A 17,442-nucleotide genomic window follows, 5' to 3' on the forward strand; every position below is an offset into this window, starting at 1 on the left:
TTGCTCATAGGTTGATAGCTATCAATAATGGTCAGATCAGCCCAAGTAGAGAGAAATACCGGAGAAACACAAATAAAAGTTAATTTAACAATTGACGCCGTATTTAATAAACAAAAGCAAGTGATTGATGTACACACAGGTATTGGATTCTTAGATCACGTAAGTTGATTCATCACTCAAAAGAGAAGACACTTAATATGTCATATAGATGTATAGTGCACTCGCAAAACATGGTGGAATGTCCTTAGAAATGCACTGTAAGGGTGATTTATGGATAGATGATCATCATACCGCAGAAGATTCAGCATTAGCGTTGGGTACAGCATTTAAGCAAGCATTAGGTGATATTAAAGGTATAAAAAGATACGGATCTGCATATGCACCATTAGATGAAGCACTCTCTAGAGCAGTTTTAGATATTTCAGGTAGATCATACTGTGTAGCAGAATTAGATCTCAAGAGGGAAAAGATTGGCGACTTGAGTTGTGAAATGATTCCTCACATTTTCCACTCGTTCGCAGACACAGCAGCTATTACACTCCACGTTGATTGTTTGAGAGGTAACAATGATCATCACAGATCTGAATCTGCATTCAAAGCACTCGCTTTAGCAATCAAGGATGCAATTAGTTATACAGGCTCAAACGAGATACCTTCAACTAAGGGTGTTTTGGCTGGTTACTAAATTTAATTTGTATTATATGGGTATAGATGTATGTATCGTAAAAAAAAAGAATTCGGAAACATAGTAATTGTGTAAATAAAAGTTGAAAAAAGTCATCCGTCCGTCTATAATTTATTTCTTAGAGAGTTGAAAGTGAAGCTCCAACAATAACAGCGATAGTAGCTATGGCCAAGGTTTGAAATGAGTTTGTACGTGCAGCGGAATCGTTATCCTCTACATTCACATCCTCGTCTGTGAGCGTGCGCCTTTGAACATTAGTTTGTTGCATAAGTTGATCTAATTGTGCTTTGATCTCGTCAGTGAAAGTACCATGCATACCCTCAAGCAAGAATCTAGCTGAGTAGAAGGAGTATGGATAACCTTCATCATTCTTGAGTGATTGACTCATTACTCTAATGAAATAGACGTTTCCATCTGGACCAACATTGCTATCGATCAAGTTTATTGTGCTAGCTGTAGTAGACAATGGTACATCCTTTTGAAGGGTTTGCAATTCAGTTTGCTCTGCGTCACTTCCAGTCATTAAAGAGACATCCGCATTTCCTAGTTCTGCGAGTGTAGGTGACTGGCCATCGTCATCCCATACAACGCTAAAAGGTTGTCCACCTGTTGCTTTAGTTGAACCAATTGGTGCTGTAATGTACTAGTAAAGTCAGTACAAAGTTTATTGATAATTCTGAGTTATACTCACAACACCCGCAGCTGCAAAGTTAAAAAGGGCAGCTGCAATTAATGTACAGGCTGTGAATTTCATTCTAGAGTATTATAAACGAGTGACTGTGTTAGTTTTTTGTCTTGTAAATTTAGAAGATGGTCGTTGAGATAGAAGAGATTATGGCACAGACAGTACAGTATAGCAAAGACAGAGAGATAAAGCACAAAATTATAGTAGAAAAGGATGCGTATAGATCTATACTACAAGAGTCTCACTCAAAGATCCCAGTCACGGACATGTAATGACAGCGACTATTTGAAGAGGACAGTGTATTTATAGATATCAATAATAGTTTTCTGTAATAATATATTATTATCAAATATCTTTTTATTTACATTATCTTATCATTTCATTAAAGATGAGATAAACGATTAAGTTTTCTAGAGAGAGACCCTGCGCGGTAGGAGAGAGCATGAGATAACAGCTGACATCGGTTAATTAGAAATGTCGGCTAATTAAATCTTTTCGTTTGAATGCGGTTATCGAGTCACCAGAAGGCGTATACAATTAACAATCAAGATGATAACAAGATCAATTAGAGTAAATAGAACGATAAATAGATCAATAACGACTTCCTCTGTCAATAGTATCAGATTAGATAATAGTACTATAAATTCTAAAGTAATAAACGCTCAATATGCAGTACGAGGTGAAATACCTGTTAAAGCAGATATTTATGGACAACAAATTAGAGATGGGAATGGTGACAAACTGCCCTTTAAGGCTATAATGCCTTGTAATGTAGGTATTCACTGTTTAATCGCACTTTTGTGACTCACAAATCAATAGATTGGTAACCCACAACAACAAGGTTTGAATCAAAAGCCATTAACTTTCTGGAGACAGGTGGGATATAACATCTCTTACCCAATGATTTCTAACAATATAGTTCAGGTCGCTGCACTCACCGAATGTCCGGAACTGATAGATAATACTCAACTTTTCCCAAAGGATGTCAGGGATCGTGCACGTGAATTACTCAATGAAATTGGCTCTGTTGGTGCTTACTCTCATAGTAAAGGTGTACCTTTCATCAGAGAACAAGTTGCAAAATTCCTTGAAGCACGAGATGGTTACCCTTCAGATCCAGAGAATATATTTTTAACAGCAGGTGCATCCGGAGGTGTCAGCTTGTTATTCCATTTACTTCTCTCTGGTGATCCTGATGGCGTCATGATTCCAATTCCTCAATACCCTCTTTACTCCGCCAGCTTAGCATTAGCTGGTTCACGCACGATTCAGTATCACCTTGATGAAAACCGTGGATGGGAACTGAATATGAATTTACTTGAGAAGTCATTCAACGATGCACAATCGCAAGGTACAGAGGTGAAGGCACTCGTTATTATCAATCCAGGTAACCCAACTGGTGCCATTTTAAGTGAAGAAAATATGAGAGATATTGCAAGATTTGCACAAAAGCATGAATTAGTTTTACTTGCAGATGAAGTTTATCAATCGAATATTTACGACAAAAACAAACCATTTGTTTCATTTAAGAAAGTCATTAAAGATTTAAAGCTTGACGATCTACAACTCGCTTCTTTCCACAGTATAAGTAAAGGTTTCAGTGGAGAATGTGGTAGAAGGGGTGGATTCGTTGAATATGTCAACTTTTCAGAGGATTTCCTAACTGAAGCAACAAAGTTGGCATCTATTTCACTCTGTCCACCTTTACAAGGTCAAATTGCGGTCGATCTGATGATAAGACCACCTAAAGAAGGCGAAGAAAGTTATGAGCAGTATAGAAAAGAAAAGGATGAAGTACTTGCTAGCTATGCTAGTAGGTCAAAGCTGTTAGCTGAAAGGTTTAACCAAATGGAAGGCGTTTCATGTAACAATTCTGAAGTAAGTGGTAATGTTAATCAAAATGAGACAATTATTGATTACTCTATAGGGAGCAATGTATGCATTCCCACAAATAAGGTTACCACAAAAAGCGATCGACGCTGCTAAAAAGCAGGGTAAATCCCCAGATAGTTTCTATTGTTTAGAATTATTGGATAACACTGGTATTTGTGTAGTACCAGGTAGCGGATTTGGTCAAGCGTGAGTTATATAATACAAAATAATTGAACTTTAAGCTCATATATTTTAATAGCCCTGATACGCTTCACTTTAGAACGACGTGTTTAGTTCCAGGTACAGAAGATTACATAAACACGATAGAGAAATTTCATAAAGAATTTATGAATAAATACAGAGATTAAGTAAATTTGTAGACAAAATGTGATTATAAGATTTGCATCATAAGAATTTCCATTGGTTTGCTTTCTATCATTCACTACGAATTAAGTGAATTGTAAAAAATGCCAAAATCTTCAAAGAAAGTTACGCTAGATACGAAAATATATAATGCAGCCCTTCAAGCTGATGATCAAGTGGGTTATCTATCATAGCGTGATAAACGCTGAACTTTGCATAGACATTACCAAATACAGAACTTACGGAGAAGTTATTCACCGATTTTGATGTCACTGAGAAGCTAGAAGCTATCAATAAACTGTTGAAGAAGAATCTTCTCCAACTTGTTAATCTCAGTACCGGTGGTACTGGTTACAAGGCAGTTAGTAAGGAATCAGCGAAGAAGTGAGATTATATCTTTATTTGATAACTGAAATACTGATGTGCTTATCAGATACAAAGAAATGGATAGTGATGAGCAGTTGGCATATCAATATATTGATGCAGCAGGTAACGAGGGTATGTAAACCTGCTCATTGTTATATTCTTCTGATAAAGCCCAGGTATATGGACGAAGACACTCAAAATGAAGACAAATCTACACCAGACTGTCGTTAATAGAGTACTTAAATCTTTAGAATCAAGGGGTAGTATAAAAGCCGTCAAATCAGTGAAACATCCAACTAGAAAGATATACATGTTGGCCTCAATAAGTCCCTCTGTAGAGTTAACAGGTGGTCCTTGGTATACCGATAACGAATTAGACACAGAATTCGTCGGTCAATTAAAATCAGCTGTTTTGTCATACGTTCGAGGCTGCACATATCCGAAGATAAAGGATAACATTAAACCCATCTATGCGATATCGAAAGTTGATTATCCAAACGTAAGGAAGGTACACAAATGGTTATCAAAATCAGGTCTTACACAGGTAGAATTAGGACTGGAACATATTCAATCTCTCTTGGAAGTTTTGATGTTCGATGGTGAAGTTGAAAGGTTACCTGCATTAAGAGCTTCATTTAGCAGTGATGATGAAGATTACAGTGAGAGCGAATCATCAAGTTCGAGCGATAGCGATAGTAATTCTAGAAAGAAAAGGAAGAAGAACAAGCAGTCTAAATCTAAATCTAAATCTAGATCGAAATCCAAGTCCAAATCTAAATCCAAATCTAGAAAGAAATCGAAACGTCGTGACAGCAGTGATAGCGAAAGTAGTGAAAGTGAATCTGAAAGTGAGTCTTCCGATGACGACAGGCGTAAAAAGAAAAAGTCCAAGAGTCGGAGCAAAAGCAAAAGCAGAAGTAGAAGCAGGAGTAGAAGTAAGAGCAAGAAACATTCCGATAGTGACGATGATAGTGCGAGTGAGAGTGAAAGTGATAGTGAAAGCGAGAGCGAAGAAGATTCAAAGAAGAAAAAGAAGAAAGAAAGTAAAGCAATAGACTCAACTGACAGTGAGAATGAAAAAGAAAAGAAAAAGGATGACAGCAGCAGCAGCGAAGAAGATACCAAGAAAAAGAAGAAAAAGAAGAAGACAAAGTCCAAAAAATCGAAAAAGGAGTCCAGCTCAGAAGAGGAAGATGAAGATTTAGTCTCAGTCGGTGGTGATTCAGAAGATGAACGCAAATTGGAAGATAAAATGTCGGATCCATACTCTAGCAGTGTATATAGAGCTATTAAGAATACAGACAGTGATGATGTTGGCCCTGTTGTAGGTTGGACTGAAGCGCCTTGCGGTCGTTGCCCAGTATTCGAATTCTGCTCGCAAGGGGGCCCTACTAACGCCAGTCAATGCAAATACTTCGACACTTGGTTACAAGGTGAAGTTGATGAAGACATGGAAGAGTAATTGTACGTAACATATACTTGATAGTGTTATTCATTACCCATTATTATATATTATCGTATATTATTATATTATAAATACAATTAAGTTTCAAAAGATTGGTTTACTTTAACAAACTGTTATCTAAAACGTCCTGTGTCACATCATTTCGTAGACTGGATGACCGTTGACTTGTGTTCGACAAGCGTCTACTGATAGATCTTCTAGGTGATTGTTTGTGACGTTTATGTTCGTGTGTATCGTTGCTTCGCTTGTCATTTCCTTGCATACCCCGAACAGTTTGATGCATACTTGACAATGGTGTTGACCTAGTTCTAATGATACCACTTATTGATGGATTGTTATCTAAACGTCTAGGTGGGATACCTCTCAATTTGTGTTTGTCTTCACGCCATATAGATGCGCCTGTACTAGAAGTATTAATTGAATGATCACTCATACTTCTTGATTGATCACCAATGCTCCGTGATTCGTCGCTAACACTCCTATCAGTCTCATCTTTCGAAGATTCCATCACTGGTTTGAGCTTATTTTGATCATTGAATAAATTCTTCAATGGATTCAAGCCAAAGTTCATTAATTTTTGAAGTGATGAAGGTGTTTGACGGGAATGTTCATTGTTCAACCTCGTTAGAGGTGTTTTATGTGTGCTAGTTTTATTGCCCGATGATGGAGTATTAGTTTGAGATTTTTGTAATCTATTTTGTGGGTATATTGATGTATATTTAGGTGCATTAGTATAATCAGCATTCATAAGTGATTCACTAGGTGAAAATGTTGCTCTAGATGTCGCCAATGACATAGATCTTCGTGATTGTGATCGTCTCATTAGTCTTCTCTTACGCCTCTCTACTTCTTTTATTTCAAGTGCACGTACTCTATTGAAAATTTTGTCACTATGTGAGAGTCAATAATATTAAAATGTTTGAACGAAAACAACCCACGGATTGAGATCTCCAACAGCTTTCTTATGTGTAATGCCCCATTCATCTAGGAACTCACTCACGATAGTCTCGACATCTTCAACACCCTCGTTTTTACACTTATTAAATGTTTTTTCGAGTGCTTTCCAATTATCTCTACCCCATTCTGGTGTTAATTTCTTTCTGAAATCAGGTGCAGATGGTAATTTCGTAGATAGCTGCGGTGAGAATACATCAGTTGATTGTCGCGATATTGCTGCTGAAGGCGCTGTTTTTGAAAAGCTTTTTTGAGTAAATAAGTGAGGCATAACTGCTTTAACTTCTTTTTCAGCTTTTTGCATCTTTTCTTCGTACGTTAGTTGAGGATGCTCGCCAGTTTCAATATAACTATTCAACTTGGATATTGTTAGCGTTGTGTTAAGATTCAAGCTACACTCACCAATTGTAATATATTACTTGCGCGTGTTGCAACTTCTGGGTCTTTACTATATACCTCCACGATTGCTTCATTGTTTGGTGCTAGGACGCGGTCAACGTGTCGCAATAAATCACGCTTTTCCTGCAAATCGAGCGTAGTTGAAGCATGGTCTCTATGCGAATGTACTTCTGACTGCTCTGGTATGGAATGATGTGCTTGATTTCTTTGTGTTTGTGGCGACGGTTGCTTTTGAGAAGTTTGCGGCTCTTGTATAGGGTGATCAGATGATTGATCTAGTGATGGTTCTACAGATTTCTGTGCAATTGACTCTTCAGTATGAGCAGAAACCTCTATATCGGGTAGACTTGGCTCTTGTTTGACATGTACTGGTACTTCATTGTCTACATTTTGATTCATGGATGCTACTGGTAGACGTGCAGTCTCGCCAGTAGCAATTGCAGGTGGTAAGTGATGATCTTGTTGAATTTCATCCAACTGTGGTTGAGGCGAAACCCTTTTCTGATCTGACTCAATATTATTCGAAAGCGGGTCCACCACCTCTTGAGGTAATTTTGGTTCTTGCACAGATGAATGGCTTTGATCAGCACTGTCTTCAAAAACACGTTTGTGCTCGGTAGTCTGATTGTTACGATTCTCTTCAGAAACGACATTCCTCTCACTATTCTCCAGTCGCTCATTATCACTTTCATAATCTTCTAACACATCATTGTTATTAGTTTCAGTATTTATGTCATCACTGCCATCATGGTCATTCCCACTCATATCGTCCATAGTTTGAGTCCTAGATCTAACAGCCAAAGAAGGCTCATCCTCCAACCAGCTAGAATCTGCAAGTTTACGAGGTGTATGACCAGGCGGACCCCTCATGTAAGAATATCTTCTATCATATTTGTCTTTGTTTTTTATCTTTCGCAGCGGAGTGCCTTCCGCTGTGTGGAGATGCGGTTTATTCAATTCGTTTGCTTTATCTCTTTCTGCTTCCCGCTGCTTTTCACGCCTTCTCAAATAATTTTTAGATTCTCTTAATTCCTCGATATGCTTATCAAATTCTGAAAGCTCGGTTTCAAAATCAAAACTATTTGTCTTGTCTAAATCTTCATCTTCAGCTTCTAGTTGCTTAAGATCACGAAGAATTTGAGTTGATTCCAATTCTGCTGGAATTTTACTGATCTTTGATAAAACTGAGATGTTCTGTGGAGGTGTACCCTTCTGTTGTGTTTCGAGGGCATCCAAAAATGACTGAGATTGATCATTTGATGGTTCTTTGAGGTCTTCTGTTCTATTATCGATATGCATATATGAAACTCCTTGTTCTACATGCGCATTCTGATCCTCATTGTCGTCATAATCTCGCGTAGTTTCGAAGTTAGTGGTCGGACCTTTCTTATTATCATGACCACTACGACCCGGTTTTATAGGTGCAGGTGATACTGACATCCTTTCACTCGTATTTCCTTTCCTAAGATGCGAAGTTGGTGATGGAGGTGGATTATCTGGAGAATCTGGTATAGGAGGAACATTCCAGCTGAGATCCTTCATATTATCTCTCTCCCAGGATTCATCACTAGAGTTCTCTATATTCAGATTCTTTTCAAAGCTCTTATCGAGTGGGTCTGAATGTGGTCGCGTAGATGAAGGGATTTCCTGCTCATCATCAGATAAACTAACATGTTTCTGCAATTTTATTCTTCTACTGTAACGTGTTGATTTACTGGTGCTCGCTGGAATGAGAGAAACGCCATCATCTCTAGACGACGATCTAAGCTGCTTCCTTTCACGTGGATTAGGTGATTGCTGAGATGAGGGCTGTACAGCTGAGCGCGTAGATCTACCAATCTGTTTCTTTCTACCTGTAGGTAGTGCACCCCGAGGTGGTGTGGGTTGTGCTGCGTTCTAACGACTAGATGAGTGGTGGATATAAATATATAGAGGACCAACTTTATTTAGTTTCGATGGCTCGAATAATATGATTTCATCTTCGTCTTCGTCCATTCTTGAGTTGTTTATCAAAAGTCAAGAGTGAGACGCGTTTTTGAACACCGCAAAAGGATTTTAATAGAGAATTGTTAAAAGGCGTTTGTAATTAATATATAAAATCGCTTGTATTCAACGTTACTTAACCTTATCGGTTAAAATGGTTTGTGAGTGAGCTGCAAACTAAAACAAGCTGGTCGATGGAGCGTGTGATCGTTATAAACCTTACAATCTTTATTAGAGCATTATTGATATTCTATACGCCTACATATCTCAGAAATATCTTGTATCTCTACTATCATCAGAGATGTCGGTTTTGTTAAAGCGCCTACATAAGGAGGTCAGTATGGCTGTATAATATACAAATGTGCTTATATATTGAACCAGATAAGAGATCTCGAAAAAGAACCTTTAGTCGGTATCTCTCTAGAACCAAAGAATCCAGATAAGCCATACGATTGGGACGCAATAATTGATGGACCAGAAGGTAGCCCTTATGAAGATGGTAGATTGTTAGTCCTATCCCTATAAATTCTCAGTCTGACGAAAGCAGTCAAGTCGCTATCAGCATACCTAATGACTATCCATTTTCGCCACCGCAGATGCGATTCCTTACTACAATATATCATTGCAATATAAACAAAATGGGCAGTATTTGCTTAGATATTCTTAAAAACAAGTGAGTATGATATACCTTATCTTATCTGGGATATGCAGCTTATGTTATGTAGGTGGTCACCAGCTCTTAGCTTACAGAAGGTTATGCTGAGCTTATCAAGTTTGCTCACAGATTGCAATACAGGTGCGTCTTGATATTTCCAATTAAAGTAACGTCTGACAATCATAGACGATCCTTTGGATATACAAATAGCTAAGCATTACAAAGATAACAAAGAAAGTCATGATGAAGTGAGTGTCTGTTAAGTTGTACTTCGCAATACTAAAACACCTAATGGACTGCTCGCAAAATGACGAGAGAGTACGCTCTACCAAAGAAGAAGAAGATTATATCATCGAAGAATGAATCATCTGATCAAAAAGAGAAAGAGACTATCAGTATAGATGACGACGACGAACCAGAGGAATCTCGTCAACCAAAGAAAAAGCAAAAAGTGTATGACAAAACGCCGATTGAAATTGATTAATGAGACCTTTGTTGATATTTTGCATTTAGTTCACATACATCGCATTTACCATCTTACTCTATGCCGTCATCTAATGATGATACTACTTTACTTAGGAGGCTTGCCGGACCTTCAGCTGGTAAAGCAGGTTTGAATAGCAGTAATCAGGATAAAATAAATAAAGTTATACACGACGCCAGCAAAGGTGGAAAGTTCTACAACAATGAAGTAAAGAGGGATCACCATACGACAGCCAAAATAGACGCACTGAAAGCCATTTTAAAGAAGAGGTTAGAAAATGCAAACCATAGCTCTATTGAACATACCGTTGACAACATCTTACGTAAAATTGAAACTGAACGTGATCTTAGTCAGTATATAATGCATTGCGATATGGATATGTTCTATGCAGCGGTTGAGGTACTTGATAATCCCAGCTTGAAAGGCAAGGCTTTTGGTGTTGGTAAGGGGATTCTCACTACCGCGTCTTATGAAGCTCGAAAGTTCGGTATAAGATCTGCGATGCCATGTTTCATTGCTCATAAGCTTTGCGACCATTTTATTGAGGTACCCATGCGTATGGATCGATATGTTGAGAAGGTAAGCGATCGTGTTTGGTATTACGGCAGCCTAACAATGTCAGTCCCGACAAGTGATGGAGATTTTCTCCCGTTTTGACGAAAACATGGCGGCTGCATCATTAGATGAAGCATATCTCAAGTAAGTGAAATATTATATATTTATAGTTTTGGATTTTTACTTCTCTAGTGTCACATCGTATATGAACGAGCACGGGTTGACACCAGAGGAAGTGTCTCAACAGCTACGTAAAATGGTAGAATGCGAAACTGGACTTACTGTGTCAACTGGTATTGCCCCAAATAAGACGCTGGCGAAGGTATGTCGAAGAATATGTGTGAATATGCTTTTTTGACAAATATAGATTTGTTCAGATAAGGTGGGTTGGTATCTTTTTGCGTCAGGACATCTCTTACAATAGAATCAGAATAAACCAAATGGTGAATTCACAATGCAGTTCTACAAAGATACTGTTGTAAGCTTTATGAAAGATCTACCTATTAGAAAGGTGAGTGAAATCTGCAATTGTTGTTTTTTCTTAAAGAACTCCAAAAGGTTCCAGGTATAGGTAGAATCAACGAACGCCTTGTTCAGTCCCTAGGGATCGAAACTTGCGGCGATATCCTAAACCACAAAGTGGAATTATACCTGCTTCGCAAGGAATTACAATCGGACGGATTATTGAGGGCCAATTTGGGTATATTTAGTAATACGGTTGCACCTGCAAAAAAGTATGATGTGTACTGCAAAGTTATCAAGCTAACATGTCTGTAGAGAAGACAGAAAAAGCGTCGGAATTGAAAAGACCTTCCAACCAATCTTTGATACGAAGGTTCTAATGGAAAAATTGAAAATCCTTTGCAAAGAACTTGAAGGTGACCTCAAGCGAACACAGTTCGAAGGTAGAACAGTTACTTTGAAGTATAAAAAAGACACTTTCGAGAATTTTACTCGTTCTACGTCTGTCCATAAGTTTCTCAGCCAGAGTGAAGAGATATGGCCAGTTGCGAAGGGGCTGCTTGAGAGGGAGCTACCTCTGACATTACGCTTAATGGGTGTCCGATTGACAAACCTACGACATATTGGTGGAACAGCAAATGATATCACTAAAGTGAGTTACGAAATTGTTACCTTGAAGCGCTAATCACCGTCAGTTTTTTTCTAAACAACAACAGCGAACCACTAGCACAAGCTATGATCCACAGGATGATAGTGATGTAGAGATAATCGAGAAGGACCAACCGAAAGCTCATGAAAACGACAAGAACGTGCTTTTTCAACAAAATGTTGATACAACTAAACCATTTTTCGATGACATTGATGAAGATTCTGAAAGTGTTGAAGAGTCAGACGATGATATTGAAATAATACTCCCCAATTCCAAATTCAAACGTAAAGAGACAGATAAGGATGTTCTTGATACTACAAGTGACGACACCCTTGAATGTCCAGTGTGCTTGAAGGAACTCAAGTTGTCTAATGACGAATTCAACAATCAGTAAGTCTGTAACAATTTCAACATAATTCTAACTATTGTCCAGTCTCGATGACTGCCTCACACAACAAGAAATAACATTCATCGCAAACAACCCGACACCTCCCACTAAGTCACATAAAAAACACAAATCAGACCCATTTGAAAAGCACAAACGCACGAAATAAAATCATAAATTATTATATATTGTAATTATAATACTGCATTGATAAGAAAATTAATGAGTGTATGTAGAATAGTACTGTGCGTGTAAAAATAAATCAATCATGTAGGGTATATCCTTATACATCGGAATGTCATAATTTCTTGTAGTGTCATTAAAATGATACAGCAATACCAACAATAGCAGCTATTAAACAGCCAATAGCTAACGGTACAGTGACGATAGCAGCAATACGACATCTCAAAACCCATCTGTCAGGAGAATCGCGTGTGAGCGGTGGTAAAATACTCATTTCCGGCTCGCTAGAAACGAACTTGCGTGGTTTGACGCCATGGTTAAATAGATAATTATTCAAAGGTGGTCGATTGGTCACACCTTGATTACCCCAACTGGCTGCGATAGATGATTGCGAAGGATGAGCTTCCATGGGTGCGCCGCTATCGCTTCTAGCAAAGCTTGAACTGCCATTTGAACTATTCTTACTATGAGTGCGCTTTTCTGATAACAAGACCTTTTCCTTGTCTTTAGATCCTTTCTCTCTTTCTCTAATTTTGAAAGCTAAACTGATCTCATTCCATTCACTCGCCCAATCTCTTCTTCTGTCATCTGCTTTCACTCTCTGTACAGCTGTGCCGTCGCGTGCGTCGAGAGTCCATCCACCGATCAACCAAATAGCTGGACCAAAGATGAAGCCCAAGAAGAAACAATTGGATGCGGCGCTAGAATCATCAGCATCAAAAATACGGGCCAAGAAGGGCTTTCTTTCCAGTCCCAGATCTGGAACATCTTTAACATTTTTTATGGCATCTGATGGGAGAGTAGCAAGTGCTCTAGCAACTGAATGTGAAGATGACGCCTGAATGTTATCTATGTCCTGCAAGTCAGAGTCATAAATGTGGATCGATATGTGGCTGCCAGAGTCTGAGCTGGCATCGTCGCCAATATTGGTCGATGCAGAAGGAGATAGAATATCTGACAACGTCGTTAGGGTATCCTATTATGAGTTATACATTACGTACTACTCTTCCTCATCTTCTCCCAAAAAGAAGGCATCCGCTGGCGTGACATAGTGGTATCTTGTCTATCTTCGAAGCTGCTATCTTCAAAAGCAGACTTCGGTTCGGCTTCCTCTTCCTTAAATTTAACGTTCGCACCCAGTGAGGGTCTTCTACGGTCCACCTCATTACTGGCATTGCGTGAGCTTGCTGGTGTTGGTGAACGTGGTCCGTCATCCTCGTCTTCATCTTCATCTTCAGGTACTTCCTCAATCCTCGAATCATTATTCATAAGTTCTGTATTGCGAGCATTCTTGAGAGTCCTTGGGGTCCTATGTGTATTACCAGGGCTCATAGGATGTAAAACAGGAGTGCTACTCGTCCTAAATTTCGGTGGTGTAGGCGGTGGTATGTAGTATAAGCGTTCAACAGATGGTGAAACTTGTGAGAGCTTCGCAGGAACCGATAAAGGTGGTGAAGTATGTGCAGGCTCTGGTGTTGGTGGTGGTGCATTGCCCCTATTATCTTTCTCCAATTGTAAACCACGGTTCTCCTCTTCATCGCCAATACTAATAAGATCCGCTAGCTTAGTCTCATTGAAAGCTCTATCACCCTTCTCAGGTTTCAAAGATGCACTAATCGAGGGTGGTGTGTTGGTAAGTGACGGAGGCGTAGATGCGTGCGCTCCACTACTAGCATCAAAGATTGAAGATGCGCTATCTGAATCTAACAAATTAACAGATGAATGTGATTCTCTCGGCGATTTGATATCGTCCGAATAGAGCTGTGGATATCGAGTCGTGTGAGCAGATTGTGTAGTGTAGTTATTGAGCTGCAAAGGTGGCGGTTTCCTTCTATCTACGTTATTTGACATCCCAGGCTGCTGATTTTATTCAATAAAGCCATATAGGCCAATGTCTTCGAAGAGTCCACCTTCATACCAATGAATTGAATCTGCATACGCTTACATACCGAACTAAATACAACCTGAATCACCCTGATGATGCCTAATAAATAAAAATATTGTAGAGTTGTCTCTCGATAAGGCTTTCTTCAGCCCTTCCAACATCGTACGAGCAAGAAAAATGTCTTCAAGCAATTCAGATAAAGAAGCACACAGATCTAATACACACCCTCGGATAGTCTGTGGTGCTGTACCTATCAACTATCTCACGAATCAGATATTGCTCATCTCGTCTAGAAAACATAAGGGAAACTGGGTGCTTCCAAAGGGTGGATACGAGCTGTCTGATGTACGGCTTGAGACTGCTGCATCTAGGGAAGCTTTTGAGGAGGGTGTGTCTTATGCACGTAGCCGTGACTATCTTTGATGTAGATTACAGCTGGCGTGATTGGTCAGGTCAGGAATTTGGTGCTATCTATCGACGACAAGCGGCCGATCAAAACACTGACTGATAACGATCCATTCATACCCAGAGCACGCTATCACTTCTTCGAGTACGTCTTTTTATCTCAGGAGATCTATATGTTCATAGTGTACAGGATATCAGTTGACGAGCTTAGTACTCAATGGCCAGAATCTGTAAGTTTTATAACATTCTATTTGATGCTCTAAACTTTTCAGAATGAACGCGATAGATGTTGGTGTTCATTTGGTGAAGCACTTAATAGAGTTAGCTGGAGGGATGAACAGAGGGCTGCCCTCCTCGCCTGCAGTCTGAATAATAACAGTTCAAGTTCAAGCTAGTACACTGCATTCTAGTTTTGGATTAGTCTTTGTATCATTATCTATATCTCGTCAATTCTCGTTCTTCAAGCAGATACTATACTAAATACGGATTTTGTGTCTTCTCTACTGAAATAAGCTGGTTACTTTAACACAGAAAGTCACAAAACAGAACCTTTGATGTACATGATTAATTATAGATTTAAATGTTGTATTCATCCTTTGATTGCTTCTCCTAAATTTACTAGAAGATCTTTAATAAACTTAACAAACGTTCATCATAATGCAGTTACCGATTTCTCTGCTGCGCGTAATTACAACGAAACTGTATTAATAAATTATATGATACGTTAAATGGTTTGAATGTCTGTTATTTTGATGATACAATCGCATTATTTCACGTATTATGGGTCCTGCATCAGTCGGTGCCAAGCAGATGTCATTGTGACCCAAATCGACACTAATATATAATTATTTTTTAAACCATTCGTTACATCTCTAATATACATTTTGCTAAATTGCCTTCCTTAATACAACCTTTACGCCCAACGTTCTTGTTAAGATTTTCTTCCGAACAGATGCCTTCCAAAAGCAAAATTAAGAACCTGTTGGAACGTAAATATCAGACACGCTTTATTATTGGTTGTGAAAGTATAAGTACGTTATAGAATGATCATTTAAGATGATGGTTTATGTACAAGATATGTTTCCTTATATAGTCTCTACTGTCCTCATGTTCCTTGTTGTCCTCTTGTCCTTAACTGTGCCTCACTGTTCCTCCTGTTCTTGGTGTAACACCTTGTTCCTTCTATCCTTAATCACTAAATGATGCTGTATGTTCAGCCCTGTATCTGTATTCTGACACTTCTCCTGCTGTGTATACTGCGAGTCATTTATTATTGATTTATCTTCTACTATGTTGCCATTGGATACGTTGATACCCATTCTTTTACATAATAACCTTAATTGATTTCCATTTAATGCCTTAGTGAAAATGTCGGCCAATTGATCATGGGTCTGGATTCCTTTTACTTCTATTTCTTTCAGTTCGTGTCTTTCCTTACCTGCATGATATTGTACTCTTATGTGTTTGAGGCCAGTGATGGATCCGGGATTGAGGATATTTGTTAAGGCAGCGGTGTTGTCACTTTTGACTGGTATTGGTGATTATAAGTTTCTTCCGAGATAATCCATAACGTTTCTGAGCCAAATAGCTATATCGGAGCCGTGTTTGATTGCCATATTTTCAGCCTCACTTGTACTTGTTGCCACGCATTTCTGTCTTTTGCTGGTCCATGCTATTGCTCCTCCTGAGTATGTAAATACACAACCGCTAGTTGATCTTGCCGTGTCCCAACACCCAGCATAATCTGCGTCCACATGTCCTTTGATGTCTTTATGTAGTATTATTCCTTTACAGTCATATAGTGCCATGTTTCCATACCTTGTCTTACGTATTCTTATTTTATATCTATATGTTCTTATATGTGTTTCTACTGTATATGTATATGACACATATTTTATACATTTCATATTATATTTTATAATCTTTATTTCGTTTTATAATTTTTTGTTTTCTGTTTATATATGTTTTTCTAATATGTTTTATAGTTTAAATTTATGGTTCGAATTTATGAAATGAAATATTGAGACCAAAGGAATGAAATATTAAGACCAAAGGAACAATAGTTTCCAACTATTGCTCTAATGTCAGGTTATATAACAGTTAGAAAATTAGCAATTAGCATCGTTATGCTCTGTAGGTTCGTCCGCCAATTTGTGAGCCTGCCTATAATCTCCAACCATGGTTTGCTTTTGGTCCTGGAAAGCTTGCAACTACCTTACTTGCTCTTCTATACCACCTCTATCCTGCAACACCTTAAGTATTTCCCTTAATAATTCTGTCTGGGCTTCTTGACCTTGCTTGATCTCATTTTGATTTATACAAGCGTCCTGGTGCGATGAAGGTGTTTTATGTACTTGGTGTCGAACGTTCAACCAGTTATTAACCTGGCCACTTCCAACCTGAACTGAAAAATCAACTACTGCTCCTCCCAGAATATGTAAATAATTAGCGTTATTATTAACTTCTAAAAATTGGTTATAGGCTGACATAGCGATGTTGTAAGCTCCATTCTTTAGGGTGGTAACGACTTTATCGCCTCCATAACACAACTGCCCCACAACACACTCAGTCACATCATTCACATCTTCACTTTGATAAGGCTTAGACTCATTAAAATTTGACCTCTTGCTGACGGGCTGGGTAACTTTGTAAAATACTGATGAAACAGTATTGCCCTCCGCATCTTGTATATCATAAAATTTCCCACCAGACTTAGCATCATCTCTATGATCAGTTGACTTATATCCACCAACTTCTTGCGAGTCTATCTTAGTTAATGATCCTCCAAATGATTCACCACTACTAGCGTCGGTACTGAAAGTCCTTGTATCTCCTTGGAAAGACCTAGCACAATTTAGAGAAAATACTAGGAAAACTAATAAAAATGTCTTCATATCGACACTATACATTTGGTATGCTTGACGTGTGATAAAGTTTTTAAAGAAAGTATGTATATATATATATATATATATTTATTTTTTTTTTTTTTGTTTTTTGGTTGTGTATT

General features: G+C 38.4%; 10 protein-coding genes across 10 annotated transcripts; 6 read left to right on the forward strand and 4 right to left on the reverse strand.

The window, feature by feature from the left end:
- Positions 1 to 13: 13 nt before the first annotated feature.
- Positions 14 to 741, forward strand: WALSEDRAFT_44067 (IGPD-domain-containing protein). Its single transcript, XM_006957075.1, has 2 exons — positions 14 to 159; positions 209 to 741. The coding sequence occupies exons 1-2, from the start codon at positions 28 to 30 to the stop codon at positions 683 to 685; spliced, it is 609 nt and encodes a 202-aa protein (XP_006957137.1). The 5' UTR covers positions 14 to 27; the 3' UTR covers positions 686 to 741.
- WALSEDRAFT_67966 (hypothetical protein) lies at positions 703 to 1,504 on the reverse strand. The gene is made up of 2 exons (XM_006957076.1): positions 1,377 to 1,504; positions 703 to 1,328 (listed from the first exon to the last, which is right to left on the reverse strand). The coding sequence occupies exons 1-2, from the start codon at positions 1,437 to 1,439 to the stop codon at positions 804 to 806; spliced, it is 588 nt and encodes a 195-aa protein (XP_006957138.1). The 5' UTR covers positions 1,440 to 1,504; the 3' UTR covers positions 703 to 803.
- Positions 1,505 to 1,894: 390 nt separating this feature from the next.
- Positions 1,895 to 3,650, forward strand: WALSEDRAFT_59783 (PLP-dependent transferase). The gene is made up of 5 exons (XM_006957077.1): positions 1,895 to 2,141; positions 2,190 to 2,246; positions 2,295 to 3,248; positions 3,298 to 3,449; positions 3,502 to 3,650. Exons 1-5 carry the CDS (start codon positions 1,920 to 1,922, stop codon positions 3,608 to 3,610), a joined length of 1,494 nt encoding a protein of 497 aa, XP_006957139.1. The 5' UTR covers positions 1,895 to 1,919; the 3' UTR covers positions 3,611 to 3,650.
- Positions 3,651 to 3,682: 32 nt separating this feature from the next.
- Positions 3,683 to 5,465, forward strand: WALSEDRAFT_44075 (hypothetical protein). Its single transcript, XM_006957078.1, has 4 exons — positions 3,683 to 3,781; positions 3,826 to 3,989; positions 4,039 to 4,103; positions 4,148 to 5,465. The coding sequence occupies exons 1-4, from the start codon at positions 3,710 to 3,712 to the stop codon at positions 5,431 to 5,433; spliced, it is 1,587 nt and encodes a 528-aa protein (XP_006957140.1). The 5' UTR covers positions 3,683 to 3,709; the 3' UTR covers positions 5,434 to 5,465.
- A 68-nt stretch (positions 5,466 to 5,533) lies between these two features.
- WALSEDRAFT_56719 (hypothetical protein) lies at positions 5,534 to 8,848 on the reverse strand (the record flags this gene model as incomplete). Its single annotated transcript, XM_006957079.1, has 4 exons — positions 8,731 to 8,848; positions 6,793 to 8,685; positions 6,375 to 6,748; positions 5,534 to 6,326 (listed from the first exon to the last, which is right to left on the reverse strand). Exons 1-4 carry the CDS (start codon positions 8,782 to 8,784, stop codon positions 5,534 to 5,536), a joined length of 3,114 nt encoding a protein of 1,037 aa, XP_006957141.1. The 5' UTR covers positions 8,785 to 8,848.
- A 225-nt stretch (positions 8,849 to 9,073) lies between these two features.
- On the forward strand, positions 9,074 to 9,690 carry WALSEDRAFT_63132 (ubiquitin-conjugating enzyme 2; the record flags this gene model as incomplete). The annotated part of the gene is made up of 5 exons (XM_006957080.1): positions 9,074 to 9,106; positions 9,154 to 9,278; positions 9,320 to 9,445; positions 9,498 to 9,568; positions 9,614 to 9,690. The coding sequence occupies 5 exons, from the start codon at positions 9,074 to 9,076 to the stop codon at positions 9,688 to 9,690; spliced, it is 432 nt and encodes a 143-aa protein (XP_006957142.1).
- A 415-nt stretch (positions 9,691 to 10,105) lies between these two features.
- WALSEDRAFT_53850 (DNA/RNA polymerase) lies at positions 10,106 to 12,131 on the forward strand (the record flags this gene model as incomplete). Its single annotated transcript, XM_006957081.1, has 9 exons — positions 10,106 to 10,490; positions 10,534 to 10,610; positions 10,659 to 10,788; positions 10,834 to 10,848; positions 10,897 to 10,977; positions 11,025 to 11,200; positions 11,244 to 11,580; positions 11,624 to 11,967; positions 12,011 to 12,131. Exons 1-9 carry the CDS (start codon positions 10,272 to 10,274, stop codon positions 12,129 to 12,131), a joined length of 1,500 nt encoding a protein of 499 aa, XP_006957143.1. The 5' UTR covers positions 10,106 to 10,271.
- Positions 12,132 to 12,135: 4 nt separating this feature from the next.
- Positions 12,136 to 14,937, reverse strand: WALSEDRAFT_59787 (hypothetical protein). The gene is made up of 2 exons (XM_006957082.1): positions 13,147 to 14,937; positions 12,136 to 13,099 (listed from the first exon to the last, which is right to left on the reverse strand). The coding sequence occupies exons 1-2, from the start codon at positions 13,994 to 13,996 to the stop codon at positions 12,282 to 12,284; spliced, it is 1,668 nt and encodes a 555-aa protein (XP_006957144.1). The 5' UTR covers positions 13,997 to 14,937; the 3' UTR covers positions 12,136 to 12,281.
- WALSEDRAFT_63135 (hypothetical protein) lies at positions 14,208 to 14,830 on the forward strand (the record flags this gene model as incomplete). Its single annotated transcript, XM_006957083.1, has 4 exons — positions 14,208 to 14,418; positions 14,466 to 14,580; positions 14,626 to 14,665; positions 14,708 to 14,830. The coding sequence occupies 4 exons, from the start codon at positions 14,208 to 14,210 to the stop codon at positions 14,828 to 14,830; spliced, it is 489 nt and encodes a 162-aa protein (XP_006957145.1).
- Positions 14,938 to 16,388: 1,451 nt separating the features above from the next.
- On the reverse strand, positions 16,389 to 17,333 carry WALSEDRAFT_67974 (hypothetical protein). The gene is made up of 2 exons (XM_006957084.1): positions 16,655 to 17,333; positions 16,389 to 16,630 (listed from the first exon to the last, which is right to left on the reverse strand). The coding sequence occupies exons 1-2, from the start codon at positions 17,327 to 17,329 to the stop codon at positions 16,544 to 16,546; spliced, it is 762 nt and encodes a 253-aa protein (XP_006957146.1). The 5' UTR covers positions 17,330 to 17,333; the 3' UTR covers positions 16,389 to 16,543.
- Positions 17,334 to 17,442: the final 109 nt, after the last annotated feature.

This window comes from Wallemia mellicola, assembly GCF_000263375.1.
Source record: "Wallemia mellicola CBS 633.66 unplaced genomic scaffold WALSEscaffold_4, whole genome shotgun sequence".
NCBI lineage: Eukaryota > Fungi > Basidiomycota > Wallemiomycetes > Wallemiales > Wallemiaceae > Wallemia > Wallemia mellicola.

Bases quoted from the DNA above. Each gene is read 5' to 3' on its own strand.
- WALSEDRAFT_59783 (XM_006957077.1), top strand. From the start codon at position 1,920: ATGATAACAAGATCAATTAGAGTAAATAGAACGATAAATAGATCAATA. The intron at 2,247-2,294 runs GTGGGATATAAC...AATATAGTTCAG, and splicing joins CATTAACTTTCTGGAGACAG to GTCGCTGCACTCACCGAATG. The intron at 3,249-3,297 runs GTAAGTGGTAAT...ATTACTCTATAG, and splicing joins TTTCATGTAACAATTCTGAA to GGAGCAATGTATGCATTCCC.
- WALSEDRAFT_59787 (XM_006957082.1), bottom strand. From the start codon at position 13,996: ATGTCAAATAACGTAGATAGAAGGAAACCGCCACCTTTGCAGCTCAAT. The intron at 13,100-13,146 runs GTACGTAATGTA...CGACGTTGTCAG, and splicing joins GGAGAAGATGAGGAAGAGTA to ATATTCTATCTCCTTCTGCA.
- WALSEDRAFT_67966 (XM_006957076.1), bottom strand. From the start codon at position 1,439: ATGAAATTCACAGCCTGTACATTAATTGCAGCTGCCCTTTTTAACTTT. The intron at 1,329-1,376 runs GTGAGTATAACT...TGACTTTACTAG, and splicing joins ACTTTGCAGCTGCGGGTGTT to TACATTACAGCACCAATTGG.
- WALSEDRAFT_44067 (XM_006957075.1), top strand. From the start codon at position 28: ATGGTCAGATCAGCCCAAGTAGAGAGAAATACCGGAGAAACACAAATA. The intron at 160-208 runs GTAAGTTGATTC...TATGTCATATAG, and splicing joins GTATTGGATTCTTAGATCAC to ATGTATAGTGCACTCGCAAA.
- WALSEDRAFT_44075 (XM_006957078.1), top strand. From the start codon at position 3,710: ATGCCAAAATCTTCAAAGAAAGTTACGCTAGATACGAAAATATATAAT. The intron at 3,782-3,825 runs GTGGGTTATCTA...AACTTTGCATAG, and splicing joins CCCTTCAAGCTGATGATCAA to ACATTACCAAATACAGAACT. The intron at 4,104-4,147 runs GTATGTAAACCT...GATAAAGCCCAG, and splicing joins TGATGCAGCAGGTAACGAGG to GTATATGGACGAAGACACTC.
- WALSEDRAFT_67974 (XM_006957084.1), bottom strand. From the start codon at position 17,329: ATGAAGACATTTTTATTAGTTTTCCTAGTATTTTCTCTAAATTGTGCT. The intron at 16,631-16,654 runs GTAAGGTAGTTG...CAAGCTTTCCAG, and splicing joins GAGGTGGTATAGAAGAGCAA to GACCAAAAGCAAACCATGGT.